Below are 24529 nucleotides of genomic sequence, written 5' to 3'. Positions count from 1 at the left end.
AAATTTTAAAATTTAAATATGAATTAAAATTATGTTTTGTTATTTACTGCCAATATTAAAAATCTAATATTAAAAATAGTTCACCGTTCTTTAATATTTGAGGCTTTCGTGCTGTACATGAATATTTTAGGTTTGGCTCCCGGATTTGAGTCGTGTAATATTTTCTAAACAATCCAATATCTGAATTCCCTATGTTGGGATTGCATCAGAAATTGAACCGATAGAAAATAATTGCATTTGTAATTTCCTGTCAGTTGCTCTTTGCAAGCTTTATATAATTCTCATGACCAAATCTCAAATACGAGTTCGCGTGTCGCATAGCGGTAAACAAACGAACTAGCGGTTGAATATTATTGTTTGTAAAGTTTTTGTAATGTTGCGAACAGTAACATTTCTCATGAAATATTAAATAAATAATAATTTTCGATATATGAAAATGTGCGCATCAAATTCAATTATTAATATTAAACGAAATTAATGTTAACGATTAATTGCACATGTATATATATATCCTCTGGAAATCCAAAAGACATCCAATATAATAGACAGGGCAGATATATCCTACAGACATCCAGGGGTTATTTTCCAGTGGACATTTATAGGACATTAAATACTTATTATAATACTTAAGATTTCTAAATTATATTAAATAGCCGACACAACTAAAAATAATTATGTATGCATATTAAATTTTTATAAATATATTTATAATAATATCTTAAAACGTCCTACAAATGTCCCGAACCGTCCTGGACATATTCAGAATGATCCTGAGGATGTTTTGTGCTGTCTGGGCACGCATTCGATGATAACCGGAAAGGATTTCTTTTATTATTTCGATTGATATTCCGCTGTTTACGACGCTCGCATTGAACAGCATAATTTATATATCGACTCAACGATTCCATTGCTCTGTTTTTACCTCCTATTTATCGTGCATTGCGTGCGTAAGGAAGAGCCATTATTCGACTTGTATATGTATACATCGTTCATCGTTAATACAAAAGTCACGTAAACACGATCGGAAAGTTACCGGTGTGATCTACATAGTTGTACAACGAATAAGTTGATAATTGTCATTATCGGCCGTGTGCGGACGATGAGTGGGGTAAGCGAGATACAGCGTATACAGCGCGTTCCAGTCCGGTATCTATCCCCGTTCTCTTATATCTGTCCTCTGTACATTCTCACGTATACCCGGCAAGTGCACGTACTCTGTCATGTCCCTTCTCGCCGCAAGTAATAGCAAATTTCTCGGAAACTATATTTTCTCGCAATTATATACACGCATACATCACGTGCACCAACGTGATTTTACGGTCAGGTTGATCCAGGTGACGAAAGATCCTGTCATTCGCTCGTGAATCGCCTGGTCGAGCCGCTCGTTTCTCGGCGAAATGTTGCTGCGTCATAGAATAGCGTTGTTCGTTGCGATCTACTGTCGTCTGGGTATTAAATGACACGGGAGTGCTCTTTCGATTTCATTCATTGTTTTATTTTTACCCGGCGAATCGATCTCATTTCGTTTTTTAGTACTTGATGGCACAATGAACCGTTATGCATGATATATTATAATGATCGTTTCGAAAAAAATGCCAAATATTATGTACGGTGCATTGTATCACCAAATATTGTATCGTTGATCCCTCGCTGTCTTCTTATCTCTTTCAAGGCTGGCGTAGTAATGGATTCTATATTCTTGTTCGTAGGAGTTTCAGCAGCGATATCGCAAACAGGAACACGCTTACTGTCATCCATGGCTCAGGCTTTACAGACACACGGAGTTATACCGGATGTGGTGGATAAGGTGCCTGCGGATGTGCTGAATGTCACCTATCCCAATAATCTCACTGTTGAAATTGGCAAGGTGCTCGCTCCGACTCAGGTCAAGGATCAGCCTACTGTTAAATGGAACGGAGATGCAAATTCATTTTATACTTTGTGCATGACTGGTGAATAAAAATGTCATCGTATAAATTTATAATCGAATATTTCAGAGCAAGAATGTGTGCAATCTAGAAGATTTATTTCAATGCTACAATTGTATTCGAGAATCACAGCACAAGCTATACATTCAAATTATTTATGCCCTATCTTGTTTTTGTATTTATAATAGATTTAAAAATCTGTAAATATTTTGATTCTGATTTTTTTTCTATAAATTATAATAATTGTAAATAATAAAATGTTTATAATTATTTTTATTGTTCTGAAGAGAAAATTACGAAAAAAAGAGAAAATTACTCTGACAAAAATTTGACTTTTAATATATTTTTCTAGAATTGAATATGCAATCGCGCTAATATCTAAACTAATATAAATTATAGGCTTATTTCACAGTTGCTCTGAATTTTTTAATAATCCAATTTGATTAATTGTTATACATATATAAATATTTATGGTTCATGTTCTATTTTAACATTTAAATAGATCCTGATGCTCCAAGCAGACAAAATCCCAAATTTCGTGAATGGCATCACTGGTTGGTAGGCAATATCCCTGGATCGGATGTTTCCAAAGGAGTTATTCTGTCCCAGTACATCGGTTCCGGACCTCCGGAAGGTACAGGCCTTCATCGATATGTATTCCTGTTGTACAAACAACCTGGCAAGCTCACCTTTGACGAGAAGCGCTTAACCAATCGAAGCGGTGACAACCGTGGCAAGTTCTCTATTAAAAACTTTGCCGCTAAATATAAACTTGGTGATCCGATTGCTGGTAATATGTATCAGGCAGAGTTCGACGATTATGTACCAATTCTTTATAAGCAACTCGAAGGTTAAATTTATACAGTTTGTACAATTATATTCACAATGGAACATATGTATACATACATAATGCTGCACATCAAACTATTTGTTGAATAAATGCATATTAAACATTTTTTTCAGCATTGATTTTTTTTTAAATTAAGAAAATAACATGCAGATATTTTTATTTATAAATATACTTTAAGTAAAATCTGCAAACAGCTTTTGTACAAATTTTTCAAAACTGGTAATAAACTTGTTTTTATTGCTATGTGAAATAAGAAATTATCAACACTCGTAATATTTTCTTTTACAAGTAATATTTTATATTACTCAAAAATTATCTCTAAAATAAAAATATAAAACAAGAAAAAATTTTGATAAAAGTTGATTAAAAGTTTATAGACTGACGTTAATGTTATAAAAATTAGTTTTCATTCTACTAAGAAGAAACTATAAGAAAAAACTTCTGCGTTCTTTGAAATAGGCTACATTATTTTGCAGGCGATTGTTTCGTCAGCTCGATCATATGTATATAATTTGTATATTCAGTTTTATATAATTTGTGTATAGTTATCATTGAATAAAGATTTTTTCTTTTTTACTCAATGATAGCTATATTATATATATATATTGTATATGTTGAAGAAAGGCCGGCAAGATCGGCCTTGTGACAAGAAAACTGGTGGGGATACATGTTTAAAACCTATCTCTTACGAATTCTTTCATTAATAATCGTTGTATCTTCCTGAAAACAGTGTCATCAAATATGAAGTATTTAATATCAGGTTTGTTGTGTTGCACAGTCTTGCTTATTGTTATTTTACATACTAATCGTGTAAAGAAAATCATATAAATGTCATTTTCGTTTCAATGCAAAAATTGTTATTTAATGATAACTTGTTTCGCTTTTCGATTAAAATTTTTTTTTGCCATGATAAAATTTAGGAATTCTTCTCTGTGCTATTGGCCTTTCGTTAGGCGATGTGGAATCAGAATTTAAGAAAGCAAATATTGAGCCCGATATCATAGATAAGGCACCAACAGAGAAGATCGAGGTATGTTTGCTGAAAATGTACATATATTTGTAAGAATTTAATTTTAGAGATTTCTAACTTTATTTTGTTGTTTTTTGAAATTTTTCATTATGCAGCTAAAACTTTTACCAATTGTCAAGTTTAATAATGCATTTTCGCAACATTTATCCGTAAGATGAGATTTCCAGATTAAAATTTATAGATAACAATATTGGCTTAAAACAATTTAAGAAATCGTCGATGGCGATTGTATCGCGGGATTATTTAGCAAACGATTCTCCATTATTCAGGTAAAATACGGCGATAAGGTGATCGATTTGGGAAACGAGCTGACGCCAACTGAAACTCATGAGATACCTGAAATACATTATAAACACGAAGGCGGAGTTTTGTATACACTCGTTATGACAGGTAACATTTGTGCATATCATTTGAATTATGTAATTGATTTTACAATGTTCCGAGTGAAAGTAAGTTTTTCCTCAATACGCGACGTGCGTTCCACGCTATATAAATTACGAGATAGTCAAATGCGCTATCCTCGACCGGTTTAACTTTCACCGTCTCGGAAACCAGTTTTCTCTCTACGTCGCTATTTTGCGACGCGATGATTCGCTGGCATTTTAATTATCATGTTGAGACTCGTGTAAATTTAATAACAATGTGCAAATATATCTAATCATTTGGAATATTAAAATTAATTTCGATTTAATAATATTAGTTTTAATATTATTTCATTACTTTTCTTATACGTAGGCATCGTTTTGGTAAAATTTTTGCGTCTGAACGTATTCTATATATCATAGATCCTGATGTTCCGAGGAGGGGAGGATACAACCGAGAATTCCGACATTGGCTCGTGGGTAATATACCGGAGGAAAATGTAGCTAAAGGCGAAATTCTAGCAGAGTACGTCGGTCCTGCTCCGCCAAAAGATACCGGAAAACATCGCTACGTGTTTCTCATTTATAAACAAAATCAGGGTGCTATTACCTTTGACGAAAGAAGATTGAGTACTTGGTGAATAAATGTTGTACTCGCACTGTACCGCGTACGACCAGATATTTGATAATACATCTTTTGTTTCCTCTGATTATAGGGATGGAAATCAACGAAAGAGATTTTCCATCAAGAAGTTCGCAGAAAAATATAATTTGGAAGGTCCAATCGCTGGTAATTTCATGCTAGCGGAGTACGATGACAATGTGCCTCTCTATCATAAGCATCTGAATCTTTAATCAATCATATACGATATCAAACTTTAGATAAATACAAGTATATAAAAATTTTAATTTCTTACATTATACAATATATTACTATTAATACTTTTAGAAAATCTTTTAAAAAAGAAATATTTCTTTACTATTTTTTAAAATTATATTATAAGAATAGCGTATCACAAATTTATGTCATTGTTCAAAATGAAAAGAAGATAAAAAAAATTATAACAAATTAATAATTTAAGTTATTGATACTTAATTTTCACGAAAAACGAAGCGCGTGTGTTCTTAAATATAGTCATGTATCTTTCTCAAAATGCAAGTTCATTCCTACGAAAGCATTATTAATGTCGCAGAAATAAGAACTTTATACTACATAAAGCAGTTTTTGACGAATTCTATCTATTTTCGTTGCATGTTGTTTTATTGTTATAAATATAAAAGGTACATGACATTCATTACGTTCGTATCCCCGAGGTCATTACAAGACGTTAGAGCGCCTTTACGGGCGTATCACTAGTAGTAGGTGTGAAACCTTAATTTTAAGCTTATCATTATTTTTATGCTTACTCTCTACGATCGATTATTAAATACTTGCAGTTTTAGCGTTACGTTATACACATTGACTAGAATATGATGAGCGCATTTCGTGATCGAGATTATGATGCTGATTCACTGTCCAGCGTTGCATCTCAAAAAGAACAGATAGAAACTAATCGGGAAGGAGAGACGTTAATTTCGTCATGATGTTACAGAAATACAGAGTGTAGCCTTTCTTGTCTATATATTGCTTTGGTTTTGCAGTTTTATACGAATGTTCGCTTGCATTTCCGTCATAGAGAATTGGTGACATTAAATTAAATACATTAACCTTTCCACTGTCTTGTCATATATAGGCCTTTAGAATATTATGATAATATATATTTAAGTTTGATCAAACACATCTGTCTATCGTGTATTTTCGCGTATCGTCCTTTAGAAAGATTACTCTTTCTTCGAGCGAGTACGCTTGTTCCGTGAGCAGCAGTTCAAAACACGATAAATTGAGAAAACGCAACGTCTTATTACCAATGCTTTTATCATACTATTTTTGTGGACAACGCAATGCTGAATAAGTAAATCTCCTCTTTCTTCATTGATACATTATCAACGCGCGTCGAATTTCGCCTTTTTATTTGTGCGAAATCTATTTTTCGCTAATTTATCTGCAGCGACATAGTTTTTAGTATCTTTACTGTTTTGCATCTATACAGCGGATGTGACTTAGCAGATTAATTAGCGAATTAAATATACCGTAAAAAACTGTTTTCTTTCAGGATAGCACCAAATTGAACTCACCGTCGAATCCTCTTTCTTCGATATTACATCATCCTATCGCAACAAAACGTTCATGAATACTTGCATTCGCAGAAGAAATCTTCTATTCCTGGCAGTGACAGCGGTCTTACGATCATTGACAGCGATGGTAATACGTTCAGCGCATTTCAAAATCGATTTGTAGAACAATGGAGATTATTTAGCAGTCCCCCTTATTGTACGTACCATCTTACCAAACATTTTTAAATACTCTGTAAGAACGGTACTGTTGAATATATTGCTAGATTGCCGTGATAGACTCATCACGATAGATACTCGACAATTGTTCGATAACTATAGGTTTTCGTATTACAAATTTGCAATACGTTGTATAACAGAAACAGAGTTTGCAATTTTAGATCTTCATGGCAAAACTAGATCTGGGTATACAGATATATTCCAGCAAAGCTGATGATCCCGTATGTCTCCCCAACCGCCGTTGCCCTTGCGGAGTTTAGTCTTCTTCGCCGTTCCAGCGATCGTCAACGTTAACTGCGAAGGAAACAGATGATTGCGCGCCGCCTTCAAAACGTTTTGAACCTTTGCTATCACCGCTGTCGACTCGCAATTGTTCTTCTTATGATGTACTCCACTGTAAAGGCAAATACATACAATACATATTTAATTAGAAACATTTTAACGCCGAAATTAAATGCTTGCAAATAATGTCCAATAATGATAAGAAAAGTATTATGCGGGTCGTAGGACGAAAGTTAAAGAAATTGAATTTATATTTGATGCGAAACAATGGCGCTATTGTACTTGCCATTCTCCGATATGGAAGACTCTAGGAGCTCTCATCGTCATCGTGATCAATCCGGATTCAGCGCGAGGCGCTATTCCGGCGCCTCGGCTAGGCGGCAGGCATGTTTGCGCGATGTACTGCAGACTCCAGTCCCAGTTATAGTCGTCGTATGAGCAGAACTGCGCGGCGCATTTTCGCAATTTATTCCACGTGATGCGATTGAATGCCATGCCCATGTTATGTTTGCTGGATATCCATGGTGTCACTTCCGCCTGTCTCGATAGAACAAAGGAAATCAGATGATAATAATTTCGCAACTTTTCGCATCTTCTTATGTAACATACTACTGGAGAAACTAATCAATACTACGCTATGTCTACACGTAAAGCGATCAATTGAGACAAAGTCAGAATTTCAATCGCACTTCTCGATATAATTCCAGTATTCAATCCAAGCTTGCCATTTTTTTGTCCAAATCACCATACTTTATGACTTGCGAACAAACTTTGTACGCTCACGGCGATATCTGGTCGATTATATTATGACTTTGTATCGTGTTTGTATGATGTTCGAAGCATGCACTACTCTGTCTCGAGAAAACGAAAATTCATCTACAAAGAAATTTCACCCATGTTATGTATTTGGTAAGACAATACGCTGTATAATATTGAATGTTGAATCAATATTTGTCTATAAAGAATTCGAGTAATGCTCTACTGTTTCTCTACAGGACAAAGAGAGCTTCTCAGTCCTCTAACTCAACGTTAAGCAATCTGAGCTAATACAATCGATCGCCACACAGTGTGTCTTTGGATCGATACTGGTAGAAGCCGTGCAAAATTTGGCAATGTATCGTATAAAGTTTACTGAGAGGATAACGAGCAAGATACTACTCGCGTTTTCATAGGGATAACACGAAAGGGGCGAAGCGAGAAAACAAAAGGAGCTGTGCGAGAAAGAAACAAAGTATCTAAGGCGGCAGGCGGTTTTGTTGCTGCTATTCGGATGGGATTCTCGAGAACCTTCTGATAATGATTGTAGAGGCTAGGCAGGAGTTGAAAGGCCCACGCGGATGCCGCTTGTATCGTGTTCGCGTTCTGATAGTGAGTGGAGGACACGCCGATGTTGACGCTGCCGCTACCTCGGCCGCCACTTCCAATACTTTCGTTACCGGTACCGGGCGTGTTACCAGCGGCGTTATTAACGCCATCGCTACCATCGCCGTTGACAGTGGTAACAATGTTGTCGCTGATCCTGCTGCCGATCTGCTGTCTCTGCTTCAACGCCGATACCTCCTGCCGCTTTAGCCCACGAAGAAGCTCCTTCTGCAGAGCGCTATCGACGCCGAGGAACTAACGGATCGGGCGTGCGTGAAACATTGACATAGACACACTAATGGTGAACATATGATACGTCGGACACGTTTAACATGGTAAACGTGCAGCGGTGCGACGACTCGATATTTCTGTTTCGAGAATTCTGCGTGTCGGATTAATCAAAGAGAGAGATATACGTGTCGCTTAAAAGCGAGAAAGCGCGTTTTATCGATATTGTCACGTTATCAAGTGTTAGTAATAATATATTTATGTGCCCATGAGAAATTATTATTATTTGCTTAATTATATGATTGAGGACATAAGTGCGTAAATTGCTAAATAAACGTCGGACCGTCTATGTATTGCCGATGCAATTGCTTAAAAATGAGTCTCTTGTTAACGTGTACCCGCCCGTATTCATAGTCCTCATCTCTTGTGCATGGAACATCGCGTAAAGCAAGATTAAGACTGTACAAAGGCCAATATATATATATATATAAAAGAAACTCTCTCACCTTACGACTAAAATCCGTAAAATAGTTGTACGTCTTTAAATATGTACCCAACGACAGAACATTGCATCTCTCACAACTGAGCTTACACGTGCGCTCCATGAGTCTGAGCACATGTAAGAAATCTTCAGCAACGTAATGATCCTCCTCGAGGAAAAGGACCATTCCGCTGTGGTTTCTCGTCGCCGACAAATGTTCGAATACCCTAGTCGCTTTCCACCACCAGTGATGCTTCGTCTGCGTAAATTTAGCTTCCCTATAGTGGCCATACAAGTCCGGATGTTTGGCGTTGGTGCATTTTAAGTTTAAGGCCCTGCGAAGAAGAGCGCAAAATTCAATTAAATTCGATCAAGAAAAATCTAGCGATGCATTATAAATAACGAAGCAATATTTGTACTCACTGTTCCTTGCGAATATTTCGCGGGCAGTCGTTGGGTCCTTCGCCAGGAAACGTACGAGGATGAGTCTGTATACTGTGCGGATAAAAGATCTGCATGACCCGACAAAAATCGACGCTCTGCACGAGATAATTGATATCCGGATGCCAGATGTCGTGGCTAAATACGAGAAGAGCCTGCTCGATATCCTTAGCCTGCGCAAGCGAGACGACAAGGTGTCGCAGATAAGTGAGCCGCGTGTGCACTTGAATGACTATAATCGGTGCGTCGCTGGCCAACGGTCCAAACGCCTCCTCATTGTATACTTTTTGCTCCGCATTCGCCCGTTCAATCTTGCGCCGGATTTCCGCGATCTCCAGTTCCGTGAGCGCTCCTGAACTAGCATTCGTCAAGCTTGTGGACGAGTTACGTCCTTCCTTTAAAAATCTGAAATTTCAAGATGTTATCTCGTAGCAGAATATGTTGTCATCGACATGATCGTTCCTTATCAATTAAGAGCCCAGTTTATTCTACAAGTATGAAAAATTGATGATTTTTAGGAATACTTTGAAGAATATTAAAAAAATTGATCTTTTATTGACATTTTATATTATATGTTTTTATTGATGTGTGAACAGTACATCATTTTTAAATCTGTTTAAATATCATCATATTAGGTGTACAACTTTGCTTACGCCGTTTTTTTTTTTTCGAAATTTAAAGCTTTATTGTAAAAAACTGATTATACATTTATGATTCAAAGTATTGTCCACTCCCAATGATCGTGCCAATTCTTTTTGACTTTGACTCGAGTCTTCATTAAGTAATGCCTCCAATTCCGCATCTTCGAAAACCTTCTCTCTTCTCCACCGCTATGCCGGTCTTCGACGTGAAAATCACCGTTCTTGAAGCGTTGAAACCACTCGCGACACGTTCTTTCGCTAATAGCGGCTTCACCATAAGTATTTGAGAGCATTCGATGAGCCTCGGCCGCAGATTTCTTCATATTGAAGCAGAAAATTAAAACCTCCCGCAAATGACGAGAATTTGGCTCGTAAACTGACATTTTCAATCGAGAATAACTTTATGCCGCGGACACAAATCGACTAATGTTTCTATGGGGTTATGTTGACAGATGCCCAAGTTTATCGCATGACGTCTGTGATCTATTTATTTCGACCACTACTTATCGCTAAAGCCATCTATAGGAAAACGGCGGAAGCAAAGTTGTACACCTAATATATAAGATCAATTTTTAATAGTAAAAGTTTATGAATACAATAGTATAACATTTTGAGAGAAATAGATTTTTAAGAATTTTTAATTTTGAACGTATTTAAAACAGACTTCAAACATATATAAAATTGAAGAAAAATGTTGAGAAATTATATATACAATACATACAAAAAAGTATCCGGTCGCTAAAAACATTTTAATAATAATAATATCTAGAGTATTATATTACGAATGAGATAATAACGATATTTGCAATAATAATGACAGTTCTATGAAACTTGCTGATATTACCTATGCAATTCTTGAGGTACGAGGGAATAAAGCGTCTCATTCGGTGACGATTGCCCGGAATCATCTCGACCCGTTAAACTGATCACGTGAAGCTGAAGCCAGAGAAACGTAGCCAGGAAGACGAACACGAGGGTCCTCAATAGAATCCCGCGACCTGATCTCGACCCTCCGACAACCGTCGTTCCTAAATATATATCAACCGTTAAAAATATTATATGATTTCAATATCTTATTCTCTCATATGAGAATCCTTTATCTCGAAAGTAAGTTTAAAGGATTTTTTACTAACATGATGAAAAATGAATTCTTCGTATACAGGCGTGAGAATTTTATCGAAAGATATTACAATTGAGATTCATTCTGATTAAAAGGAAATTTTTATTACCAATTTTTCGTGTCATGTCAAGCTGGAACTTCATATCTTCCGATTCTATCACTCTATCCCATCAATATTTTATAATGTGCGATGATGTGCTATCATTAAATTTACCTCCCGACTTTTTCCTGCTATATAATATACAGCCGGGGTACTGCTTCGTAAAACCTTGTACGGTCGAGTCGTGACCTTTTCCTGCGCATAGAAATAATTAATGTTAAATAAATGTACGCGCATGATAGCAAACTACTTTTTCTCATTGCTTAGTTTTCTCTCTTAGATTGCATTACATTTTTTTATCTTAAAAAAATATTGTGCAAGAAAATGAGCAGATATAGGAAACTTTTTTTTACTTAAATTTTTAATACCTCTTACATCGCATCCAACACATTCGTGTTATAAAAATTGGACGAAAAGAAATCGTCATCATCCTTTAAAAATTTATAAATAACTTTTATATCACGTGTCGCATTTATATAACTTTTACAAATGAATATAACAAACTGTGATGCGTCATAATATATAAGCAACATTGTCACGAGATTACTTCATCCTGCATGACGAGATACGCGCGCGTTGCATCGGTTCGACAAACACTTCGACGAGTGGACTGAAACCTGAAACTGCAGTTTCGAGTCGACTTTATGTAGGAGGATTCAACGTGTTACAAGCTATTTTTTTAAGGCAGCGTTGGCATACAAAATTCTTTTCTTACGTATACATTCAAGGTTCGTTAAAACCCTTTATAAGATATAGTTACCGAGCTCTCTCCGCAGGGGGCAACCTATTTCAATTCTTGAGATTTTAGATAAAATCGTATATTTTTTTCTTTTCTTCTTTTTACATAGAACAATCCTTTGCATTATTCTACGCATAAGAGTATCAAGGTGAGCCCATTGAAAGGCGAGATAAATATTTCACGTGACATTTCATTTACCTACGACTTTCAAGAAAATGCTGCATTTACGCTGTCTGAGAGGATCTGACAGCGTTAGATATAGAATTTTACCAATAGATTGTTTTAGCAAAAAAGAAAAAAATGGATATTATTTATTATTATAATCCATTTTTTTTTCCCCGAATCGCAAATATATATTACTTCCATGTAGAAAAAATATTGCGCTCTAAGATTACGCATTACTATGAAATAAAGAATATAAATAAAATATATACAACATAATAATTGCAATACAAAAGATACTACCATAATTGATTTTTTTCTTAAAAAACGTGATTCTTACTTTAAGGGTTCCTTAGTAATTTTTCCTTGGTTAATATAATACTTGATGTAATCATAAAATTACATCAAGTATTATATTAACAATCGTATTGTAAGGTAAAAGAATATGAAGATTTTTTTTAGAAAAAATAATGATTCACGTCTGAATATGGCCTAGCAAATTCTCTACTTAAGTCGAAAACCTGGAAATTCTTTCCTAAACCCGGAGGATTGCGGGTTGAACTCGAAAAAGTAGCAACCCCATGACAGTATCCCATTTATCTTGTAAGCCCCAATGACGATTAAAGCAAAGAAATTTTATCACTATGCTCATTCTTTTTCGTGAAGAAAAACAGCCTGTCACATTTTACGTGAATCATACCTTATTTACTCTTCAGAAATCGTTTCGAGGCTAAACTGGTCTTAAAAACCTATTTTTTTTTCACTCACCTTTCATAGTGTCATTCCTAGGAGATTGTCCTAAAACAAAATTCACACGAGTATTAGCGATTTATATAGCAAATTGAGAAGCTTGCTAAAATTAAAGTGAAAATATTTACACATATTGTAGATTTCTAAAAATATATGCGCGCATATTTTTAAATTCAAGTAATACGAAATCGTACAAAATCGTAAAATCAATCAGCAAAAAAGTGATACGGATTATAGATAATAATAATAATAATGATATATATATATATATACTGGGTGTCCCATTTTAATCTCCTCAGGCAAATATCTCAAAAATCAAGCCCGGAAGAGAAAAATGTTTCAGACAAAAGTTGTTTGGTTTCGAGGGGGCCATAAGATGGTGACAATGATTTGACCTTGGAAAATTATTTGAAGGTCAGCTTTAAAATCTTAAATAGAAACCCCCATTTTTTATTTAGTATTCTTGTAGCTGACATCGAGAGCTTTCCAAAACACTATAATACAGTATTTTTTTATTAAGTGCTTTTTGAGTTATTTTATATTTTAATCTGACATATTTTGATATAAAAAATAAAATATCTCGTAAAATATTTAGTTTTTGATAATCTTACCGTAATACTTCTATGTACAGAATAACGAGATTAATCAATTAGTATAAAAAAAAATTGTTTTTAAGAAAATTATTTACAATGTATTTTTTTCTTCCGGGCTTGGTTTTTGAGATATTTGACTGGATGGATTAAAATGGGCCACCCAGTATATGTATATACACAACTGCTTTTGATCATTTACTAATCTTTTTTATTCGAGATAAAATTTCCATACAATTTATTAATTTTAGAATTATAAATATTTTTTTAAATATTTAGAATTAAATGTTTACTGTATCTCTCAATTATTGTAAACTTACTTCTTGAAATTAGAAGCAAACGACAAAAAAGATGAAAAAAAGAGTTTACTTTTATCTTTATTATATATAATATCAAATACTCTCGATTAATTTATATAAAAAAAAAAAAAAACTAAATAATTATATGACATAAGGACGCGGTATATATACACGTGGAAGCATAAAAAGATTAACTACTGGTCTTATCGTTGCAATTAAAGTTTATATGATGTCTATAAAGAGGTAATCAAAATACATATCACAAATACATGTCATACATTACACTTGAAAGGATAGCAGTAGGTATGAATATATACTATATTATATGATACGACCGGATGTGAAATTAAGCCTACGTTATGCAAATTGTATATGTATGTACAAGCTACTCTTATACGATATCGATTCAATACCGTTTCGCTTAAATGAGCCTTTGGATAACAGCCTTTACAAACGCAATCATATCCGCGTGTATATTATTATGTTTCTACGCGAATCTGATTGTCATATTGTAATTGAAAGTGCTCGAAACAATGTGCTTTTATATCATATCTTGTCCATATAATTTTGTCACCTATCACGTTACCTAACGTGAAAAAAAAAAGAAAGAAAGAAAAAAAAAGAAAATACACGAATAATTGAAAATCACTTTATCGCACATGTATGTACATAAATACATATGATAAATCCTTTCGGATGATGTAATTAATTATTTGAAATTTTTTTCCCATATTGTAACACATGATACAAAATAATTTTACATATTTTAAATAATAAATAGCTGTGTTATCTTTCACTTTTCATCTTTATCACATGTAATGCAAAGTAATTTTGCTAAAGAAAAAGGGGATTTTTTTTTTTTACAGAAATATTTCTATAAAATATTTATATAAAGATAAAATATATAGCTTTCTTTTATTTACGCGCTTTTAGAATCACAAAATATGAAATATGCATTTTACATACTGCAGAATGCAGCATTCAATGCTCACTACCGTGGATGAAATCGTCAGACACAAAATCGGATTGGCAAATAGACCGATACAAGCTTGTCATCAATTTCCTTATAATTATCGAGGCATACGGTACATGGAACTCGATATTCACAGATCGATGAGTTTAATCGGGCAAATCTTTCATTCAACTTCAAGCGGACTTTATTTTAACGATATTTCAATACGAAACTCAATTACACACTAGGTATACAATGTGATAAAAAAATTAAAAATTTATTACAAATATAAAAGACAATAGAATCAATTTAAAAAAAGTAGAGATTTAAAAAAAAAAAAAATAGAATGACTGTTTGCACTTTCTCACACACTAATCGCCGTCAATTTTCATTTCCTACTATATCACGAATTAATTATGTAAACACGCGATATATACATATATATATAGTAATACGATGATGAACATACCATTGCGCGTTAATGTCGAAACAAAACGTTGAAAGCGATCGCTGAAAATTTCGATCCCTTTATTCGCGGATACATGGCCTCGCTCTAGCGCTTTTGACGAGTGCACATCTATTTCTGTGTTTCTCGGAGAGAAGATGCTATACTTGTTATCGCGCATGGCGTTGCTACCATTGGTTGCCGCTGAATAATGCATCGGATCGTCATACGTATACGCTTGCATATCGGTGAGATATATATATATGTATCCTCGCGTACACACGCAAACGAACAGGAAGGGACTAGGTGGGTGGTTCACCGATATGTCGCTACTTATATTATGTAAAATATCCGTGTATGTACGTTGTGTGTGTGAGCTACCTCACGCTGGATATTACCGCAGTGTCCCTGAATATCGATTCGCTTAGTATGAGTAATCGTACGTAACAATTTTTTTTTTTTTTTTTTTTCAATCCGACGTTCCCTCATAATCGCCTTGATCATTTCCTCGTTCGAGATTACGTATTACACGACGAAGTACGATACAACGCCAATAAGACACGCTTTAGAAGCGTGTATCTTGCATAAAAATATTTATTCGAATAAGAAAACTAGACCGGACACAATATATTATCGTTGTATATCGAACATTCGCGTGACGTAAAGCAGATTCGCTTTATCGTTCCATTTGACAGAATTGTGTCACGATTGAGCTATAAGCTCATGATTGTTTCAAGCATTTTATCATGTACGATTTATATGGTGTAATAAAATTATCCGTAAAGTTTGATAGAAACCGAGAGACCGAAAATTTTTTTTTCCATATTCGACAACTTATTTTACAGCTATCGATCTTGCCTGTCGAGAATTTTTACCTTTCACTTCTCATGGTTCACGGAGTCTATCAGAAAAATTTTCCATTTCATTCTTAGTCTCGTTCGTGTGATCATGAAATTCCATAAGAGTTTACGTAATAGCATGTTTTGCGTATAGTCGACGCTTCAGACATTTAGTAAAGATTTAATTAACTCACTCCAATATTATTAGAGTCTATCAAAAAATATATATAAGCAAAGACTTTAAGAAATCAAGCGCGACAAAATATTATTGCATGTGACCGGGCACTCAAAAATATAATTTATTCATTATAATAAAATAATCGTAACTACATAAAAAATAAAATAAATTCAAAATACGCGTACATTTTAAGATTTTAGGATTTTAGAAAAGTAAGCTTTTAATTGGTATTTAATTTTCCATTTACTGTACGTTTAAAAAAGATCGAAAAAATTAATATTTTTAATATTTATTAATATCTGAGAATCAATATTTTTTTTTAAAGGGGACAGAAATGAATATCTCAATAATGTCTTTATATAATTAGCGCACAACGAAAAATCAATTACCACTGTTAAATCAATTCCTTTACTTTTTACAGATCTAAAGAAATTGTTAGAATTCTAAGGAAAATATAGGCGAGAAATCGTTTAATAACGCAAAAGGTAGGCGTATTTACCATTCATTTTCAACGAAACTATAGCTATTTCTAAATATGTCTTAGCTGCTGGTGTGTCGAACCATGAGATTCTCTTCGCTACCAAAATGACATTCGCGTCGATATCTTTGCCAAACGATCTCTCTCTCTCTCTCTCTCTCTCTCTTTTTATCTCTCTCTTATTATTTATTCTCGAGAGGGGACCAGGTACCGTGTACACCAATCGTTATCTTTTATCGCGCGCTACCATTCGTTCGTTACACTGCGACCAAAAGTCTCGATGGAATTTCTGACAGTTTCCTCCACGGTCGGACACGGCTAGTTTATCGTTAATACTGACCACGTGCGATCGTCAGATAATGAATCAGTAAAATTTCATGGATCACGTATGATAGACACATTATATATACGGCAGTTATACATATATAGAGCTTCATAAAATGTTCACTGAAAATACATTTAATAACAGATTTTTTGGATAAATTTGAAACGATTTTTCCTTAGCGAAAATATCAAGGAAGATTGTCATTTTTTTTTTTTTTGCAGTAGTTTATATTAAATTTTTTCATCGTATTTCTTTGTAATCAAGAGTCAAATAAAAATTCTCTCATAATAAATTCCACCTAAAATTAAAAATATAATTTTATTATCCATTTAATTTACCAATTTTCAATGTGTAAAAAGTCCTTTTTCAAGATCTCAAAGTTCGAAATTTATCGATATGCCTTGACATATCTTGTTAAAGAAAACTTATTTCCAATTTGATTATAAATAAAATCTGTTATTAAAAGATCCGGTGCTTTTATAATCCCCTATATGTATGAATATACGATACATAATGTGCGTGTTATGTAAAATCATTGTATACTCTCCATAAAGCTGGTCTAAGTCCGGATCTCTTTGTTTGGTATAAAAATATTTAGCTTATATCGTTATTTTGAAATAATAAACTCTTTAGAAATTAAAATCAAATATTTTCTTTAGGATACATATTCTTCTCGTTAAAAATTATTATCATTAACTATACAAAATGTTCATATAATACAAGTTGAAAGTATGAATTTCTGGAATAATAATTAGAACAATAAAATGTGCTTTTATTTATTCATCAAGATTTAATTATTTTTAATTTATACAAATTTTATAATCAATTATTTAACTTCATAATTAATTATTTAATAAAAGAAATAAAACTATGTGTTTTTTTATAACGGCAGCTCCGTATACAAAACCAGCGTCGTATTTTTTTTTTTTTTCAGCTCACGGCGCGCAGATCGACGCAAATAAATAATTAACTCCAATCTCATGGAGCCGGAAACTGCGTACGCGCCGCGGTTAACGGCGCAATGAGATTGCGATATTGGCGATAATCCCTAAAAACTCACCTTTTTAAAAAAGGTAAAAAAAAAAAAAGGCGCCAAGTGCACGCGCCATGTGAAAAAGTGTTACACAAAAAAATTGTTTTATTTTAAAATTACTATAAAAAACTGCTCTACAAAATAATGTCGTTTTAACTCTATAGAAAATAGTATCATTTTAATTGTACAAAATTTTAACCCCAAAAAATTACTGTCGTACAAAATAGTTGTTTAAATTTCCTAGAAAAATAATGATATAAAAAAGATTGCACCGAATAAATAAAAATGTATGCTATAAAATTTGTTTCTTTTATTATTATTTAAATAAAAACATTTTAATTAAAAAAAAAAAAAAAACTGTTATACAAACTAGTTGTTTTAATTTTCTACAAAAATAATGATATCAAAAAATATTACAACCAAATAAAAAAAAATTATGTGTTATAAAATTAATTTATTTTATTATTTCTAATAATATTAAGAAAAATTAGTGATCCCGACCCGCGTAAAGAACAGGATATCTATCAGTTCGCTCCGTCCTTGTCAAGTGCGTACATTTTTTTCGGGCTTTTCGCATATTTTGCGATTCTCGGAAAAAGCTGATGTTTATGCGTCCCGAGAGCATGAAAATCGAAAAGCGCCGGATGCGTCAATCGCAAATAAAGGCATCAGAATAACAAGAAATTATCCATAATAAGGGAAGCATGCTCTAATGTTGTAATTATATATATGCAGTGATATAATCGGAAATTCGCAGTATAGCGTCTTGTAACGTCGAATTTCTATAATGCGTGTATAATATCATTATTTATGATATAAAAAGAAAATAATTACTAGGCAACGCGATAATTGTAATTATGTATGCGTTCGAGAAAAATTAATTTCTTTGTATGAGAGGAGAGGATGAAAATAGAGAGAGAGAGAGAGAGAGAGAGAGAGAGAGAGAGAGAGGAAAGAAAAATATAACATGTATCTTACATCATGTTTGTTGCGATATACAATTGCAAAATTTAGCCGATATTAAAATCGTACTTTTAAATTGCAGAATAATCGCATAGAGGCATAATATTTTTCAGCATTTATTGATAAGTGAAGCAGTTTATTCCCAGCTGTAGCGTCGGGATATTGGATAACGATGCGACACAATGCGGAACTATATGTATAAAGTATTCGTTAATGGACGTATATATTTGGTACGAGAAGTTTTCCTTTTTTGGAAATTGAAGTAATATTGCATCAAAGTTTCATTAAATTTAAATATTAATTTAAATCAAATTAAATTTAAATACGAATTTTTAAATACTTAATAATCTGAATAATTAAATTCTCAATTATATAATTCTCTATATTTTAAAATGAATTTCTTTTGCTAAAAAATAAATTCAAATGTAAGATTGTATTCTCTCCCGAAGCTCGATTTTTCAAAGCTTTCGATTATTAATATCATTCATACCTCTATAATCTTTGATTCGACGATAAACTTTACGTTCTCAATAATAAAACATTTTAATTTCCATAACAATCGCTTTGTGTTCGTCAAGTACGTTTATTACTGTAAATGTTATAATAGCATGTAAATGAACATCGTTTACATTATCTGACGAGGTGTTCATTTAAATGCGACGTCGAAAGAAGTGTTACTTAAGATGTAAAGTGTTAATGAATGTAAACGAAGCAATTGTCACTTAAGTCTTGTCCATTAGCATTTTATCCAACACCCGCTATACATTTATGTATAATAAAACTTTTCTGGTCCATCACAAAAACGATTCAAGAATTTTTTTTTTATTGCGTAAAACGGATGTTCCCGTATGCGAAGAGTTGCGTAATAAATTTCTAGTCTCTCTTACCCTGTTACACACGGCTTTTATCACTCTCCTTGTCTTACTCGTTATCGAATATAAATTTAAAAATTAAAACACCTTTGCTCCATTTCGTCGGATGAACATATTTAGTTGATTGTTTATCCGTTAAATTTCCGTCTTGTTGCAAAACAAGAATTTTCTACTTTACCGTTTCTTTTTCAGAATTTTTTCGTTATAATAATTTTTGTTCGTCATAAAGAGAGGTGTGTCTCGGAAAAGTTCTATTGTTTATTAAATCTAAATAAAATATGGCACGATTATCATACTTTCTCTTCTCGTTTTTTCCTGTATAAAGTCTTCGATTGATTCGAAGCTACTTTTTTTTTTTTCAGTTCGATATTGTTACAACTAATGGCAAAACTCTAAAAACCGCAAATCTTTCTCAGAAATTTCGACAACAGCTTGTTGTGTATTAGAAATTTACTTTCTTCTAATAAACTTAAATTAAGAATACAATTCATTATTATACGCAACATCTGAAATAAAAAATTTTTTAATAAGAAATCCTTTTCTTCCTGAGATTAAAATCCCAAAGTTTAATCGAGTTTGAAATTTATATTCAATATAAATCGATATCTCCCTTTTATATATGATCGTACCCTGTTTTCTACATTCAGGTAGAAACCAGACAAGGCTGACATAATAAACTTCGAGTTACCCTCTTTTAACCATTTTCCTTAGGATATAAAAGAGTCTAAAGCATAATACTTTCAAGCTCCAAGTCAATATATTAGGTGTACAACTTTGCTTCCGCCGTTTTTTTCCCGAAATTCGAGGCTTTATTGTAAAAAACTGATTATACATTTATGATTCGAGTTTTGAAATTGCTTGTTGAGTCACTCCCAATGATCGTGCCAATTCTTTTTGACTTTGACTCGAGTCTTCATTAAGTAATGCCTCCAATTCCGCATCTTCGAAAACCTTCTCTCTTCCACCGCTATGCCGCGCTTCGACCGTGAAAATCACCGTTCTTGAAGCGTCGAAACCACTCGCGACACGTTCTTTCGCTAATAGCGGCTTCGCCATAAGTATTTGAGAGCATTCGATGAGCCTCGGCCGCAGATTTCTTCATATTGAAGCAGAAAATTAAAACCTCCCGCAAATGACGAGAATTTGGCTCGTAAACTGACATTTTCAATCGAGAATAACTTTATGACGCGGACACAAATCGACTAATGTTTCTATGGGGGTTATGTTGACAGATGCCCAAGTTTATCGCATGACGTCTATGATCTATTTATCTCGACCACTACTTACCGCTAAAGCCATCTATAGGAGAACGGCGGAAGCAAAGTTGTACCCCTAATAATTAAATAAAATAAGACAAATTTTTTTTTAACCTTTTTTAAACGTTCTATAAACAAAGTTATTCAATTGTAATTAATTACATAATATATAAAAGTTAGCTAAATAAAAGCTTGTGAAAATTAAATTCCATTCGAGATTACATCAACTTAAGATTCCTGAAATTATTTCACGATTGATATCTTATACGCATTACATTATGTTTAAATTGATATTTTAAAAACGTTAAATATTTTATATACAAAAATTTAAGATTTTTATGTCTATATATTTTTTCATTAAAAAAAAAAAAAAAAAAAAAAAAAAAAAAAAAAAAACTCCATATATAGAAACATCTGTGAAAGATGCGACAAAAACTTGGGACACGTTATAAAAGATCATGTATATTAAGAGATAAACATTAATATGAATATTTCTCTACTGAAAATCATTTAGTAATATTATTCTTAGTAAAAACTCCCTTGATAGATTCTAAGTTCTTATTTATCACTTGCCAATTATTTCAAATGGTTCAATATTAAAATCAATCGACGCTGATCAAATCAAGTTGACGGTCAATATTTGCAAATCGTAATATAAATACGAGCTCTACACGAGAATTGAAAACAATATAACTTCAATGACTTTATTATATTCGTGACACCACAAACTATATAGAGAAATTTTACAATACAAGTCACGTGAAAAATATCTTTTTACAAAAGTTATTATAAAAAGCAGGAATGTAACGATATTTATTTAAAAATTGTAATTTTTTTTTTTTTTTTTTTTTTATCATTTGTTAACAATTACATTTGTCTATGTATGAAAATATTTCAATAATTCTAAATTATCGAATAAAAATATCGCGCGTAATTTCTTTTACACGTTAACATGTTCCACGATTATAAAAATTATATTTTTCTATTTGTTTACTATATAATTATTATCTCCGTATATGATACACGAATCTATAGAATTACAAATCGATTGTCCGTTGACGTTTACGAGGATCGTAATCACAATGTTTGCAAACGTTACTGGATATATGATTCTCGCGTATTGTAGAAATCTGAAGTCGACGTACCGATCTCTCAATTCGCCGTATATGTTATATAAACATATCCTTATCAGGGTTAGAGAATTATATCGATCGTTCGCTATCTCGTAACTCTCGTACTTCCGTTTTCGTATACCGAGAGATCGACTCTTCCATTTTCCTATATTCACCTGTAGACGAGGCCAGGATCGAACAAGCCGACGTAACGCTGTCAAAACTACGGTCGCCGGCGCATGCCGATTGTCTCGTGTTTCTCTCTCTCTCTCTCTTTCTCTCCCTCCCTTCTTTCCTCTCTCTCTCTCTCTCTCGTTCTCTCTCCCCCCCCTTCTTTCCTCACTCTCTCCCTCTCTCTCTCTCTCTCTCTCTCTCAATAGATTATATATATATACGTAAAATATATATAAGAGCCTCTCTCTCTTTCTCTTTTTATCTCATACACGGACAGTTTCTCCACGTTTTATTAGACGTCGCGTATACCGTCTACATTCGCGATACGCGATACGACAATTGCATCAAGTGTCACCATCGACCGCGAATTACAGACAATTATATCGCGCGTGCATATTTCGTGCCCTACATTAAATGTCAAATTTAACTTTCGGATCCCGGAGGCTCAAATGTGTCGTCGCGTTTAGCGTCGTTTGCATCTCACACAGGGGGGGGGGGGGGGGTTGGAAGGGATTACATTTAAACACGTTGCATTTAGAAACGATTTGAATATATCGTACCCCCCCCCCCTCCCCCGTGCGAGATTCCCCCTTTCAACGTATAAAATACATAAAAATCGCGAATTCACTTCTATTAATCGGTTAAGGGTATAATTATTTAAAGATTTGCACCCGCGCATTTTTAACGCCGTAAAACTGTCTAATATATGTTACTCGCAATATATATATACGATACGCGACACGCACGCGTTCAGATGATGTCGCTATCATCTGACAATCACACGTCCGCAATCACAGATCTATTTGAAATAAATATCAAGAGGGAGCAGAGACAACACGCGCCGAAACGAAATGAAAAATACGAGAGGAGCGTGCCGGATATTTTGCACGAATCGATCGGTAGGACATCGTCATCACGCGGGGGTTATTTCTTGCCTGTTTAATAATTATATATGCGTACTTACATAGCGCGCTCGGCCCGTCCGGTACGGTGAGCTGTGTTCCGGGCGCAGCTTCCGGGGAGGCTCTATTTCCGGTGGCGGGTTGACGGCGGTCGTCGTCCAGCGCGAAGATACCGATGACAGGGAACGTCGTATCAGCCACATGCAGCAGCATCACCACCACCACCACCACTACTACTGTCACTCACGAAGTTTCTCACTCTCGATAATAACGATTAACGCGAGGAACGCCCGCGCGCGCGTTCCGGTCGGCCGTCACTCGCCGCATGCGAGCTGTACGAAACACTCCCGCCAACTCACCCTCAACGACTGACGCTCTCCCTTCCCTCGCTCGTCGCGCCGCGCGCCGTATTCGCGCCGGCGGAGTGGGGGAAGCTGGTGGTGAGGCCGTCTCCCCTCCACCGTCGCTGGTCCCGCGCTTGCGCAAGAGTGGGGAGAATGGGAGAAGCCGACGCCGACGCTCCCACTCTCGTATCGCCATAGACTTTTACATACAGTGTATATTAGATTGAGTGGAAAGTTTGTTCCGTTTTTTTGTTAACGGATAAAGATCGAAAAAACGGCACAAACTTTTCGTTCAACCGAATATATTAATATAAACATATAATAAAATTTATATATTAATATGTATAATATTAATAAGTATAATATATTTAGAAATCCGTGCATATCGTGGTATAAGAATTAATTTCGCGCTACGTTCCCGGCCGTAAGCGCGACGATTGGCGGAGCAGTAACTAGAATAGTCGAGCAAATTCACGCGCTTCGGCAACGACGAGAGTTGCCTCTCTTGACAACTTTGTTTTACGATAGTAACGCGGCGTCGATGAGAAATGTTGGTGGCGCTAACTGTGATTAAATTTTATTCAGTGCGCGCTGATATATATACGAAGAGTGTTTTAATTTATTAAAGATCTCTCATTTATCGTTGACGGATTCGTGTATTTTGAGCGGGTAAGAAAGCTAATTTTTCATATTAAGAAAACGTTTCATATTTAAGAAAAGGATATATAAAAAAAAGAAAAAGAAAAATAAATAACTATATATATTACTTGGAATGAAAATTGTGAGATTGATTAAATCTATGCTAACGATGAAATAAGCTTTTCATTGTCTTATTAAAATTTTTACTCTGTTTATTTGTTGACAATGATTAAAATTAGATATAATAATAATAATTGAAGT

The 24529-nt window shown here is 34.1% G+C and overlaps 3 protein-coding genes across 9 annotated transcripts; 2 read left to right on the top strand and 1 right to left on the bottom strand.

The window, feature by feature from the left end:
* Positions 1-974: 974 nt before the first annotated feature.
* On the top strand, positions 975-3035 carry LOC138937340 (protein D2). Of its 4 annotated transcripts, none has more exons than XM_070303525.1 (3): positions 975-1108; positions 1710-1952; positions 2431-3035. In XM_070303525.1, the coding sequence occupies exons 2-3, from the start codon at positions 1757-1759 to the stop codon at positions 2781-2783; spliced, it is 549 nt and encodes a 182-aa protein (XP_070159626.1). In that variant the 5' UTR covers positions 975-1108; positions 1710-1756; the 3' UTR covers positions 2784-3035. The 4 variants fall into 4 exon arrangements, with proteins under 4 accessions (XP_070159626.1, XP_070159625.1, XP_070159624.1 ...); XM_070303524.1 differs by lacking the exon at positions 975-1108 and adding an exon at positions 1119-1200; XM_070303523.1 differs by lacking the exon at positions 975-1108 and adding an exon at positions 1156-1239.
* An 88-nt stretch (positions 3036-3123) lies between these two features.
* LOC138937341 (protein D2) lies at positions 3124-5216 on the top strand. Its single transcript, XM_070303526.1, has 5 exons — positions 3124-3538; positions 3699-3808; positions 4078-4198; positions 4594-4807; positions 4887-5216. Exons 1-5 carry the CDS (start codon positions 3520-3522, stop codon positions 5023-5025), a joined length of 603 nt encoding a protein of 200 aa, XP_070159627.1. The 5' UTR covers positions 3124-3519; the 3' UTR covers positions 5026-5216.
* A 176-nt stretch (positions 5217-5392) lies between these two features.
* Positions 5393-23658, bottom strand: Mgat2 (alpha-1,6-mannosyl-glycoprotein 2-beta-N-acetylglucosaminyltransferase). 4 transcript variants are annotated; one of them, XM_070303519.1, is made up of 9 exons: positions 23348-23658; positions 12886-12915; positions 11331-11411; positions 10841-11024; positions 9338-9760; positions 8940-9249; positions 8131-8460; positions 7130-7380; positions 5393-6955 (listed from the first exon to the last, which is right to left on the bottom strand). In XM_070303519.1, exons 2-9 carry the CDS (start codon positions 12890-12892, stop codon positions 6727-6729), a joined length of 1815 nt encoding a protein of 604 aa, XP_070159620.1. In that variant the 5' UTR covers positions 12893-12915; positions 23348-23658; the 3' UTR covers positions 5393-6726. The 4 variants fall into 4 exon arrangements, with proteins under 4 accessions (XP_070159620.1, XP_070159619.1, XP_070159622.1 ...); XM_070303518.1 differs by lacking the exon at positions 23348-23658 and adding an exon at positions 15178-16176; XM_070303521.1 differs by lacking the exons at positions 8131-8460; positions 23348-23658 and adding an exon at positions 15178-15826.
* Between the last annotated feature and the right edge of the window lie 871 nt (positions 23659-24529).

The sequence above is a fragment of the Polyergus mexicanus genome, unplaced genomic scaffold (genome assembly GCF_030449975.1).
Source record: "Polyergus mexicanus isolate NDT 795.1 unplaced genomic scaffold, iyPolMexi1.0 SCAF_10, whole genome shotgun sequence".
Taxonomy (NCBI): Eukaryota; Metazoa; Arthropoda; class Insecta; order Hymenoptera; family Formicidae; genus Polyergus; species Polyergus mexicanus.
This window is presented reverse-complemented; position numbering and strand designations above follow the sequence as displayed.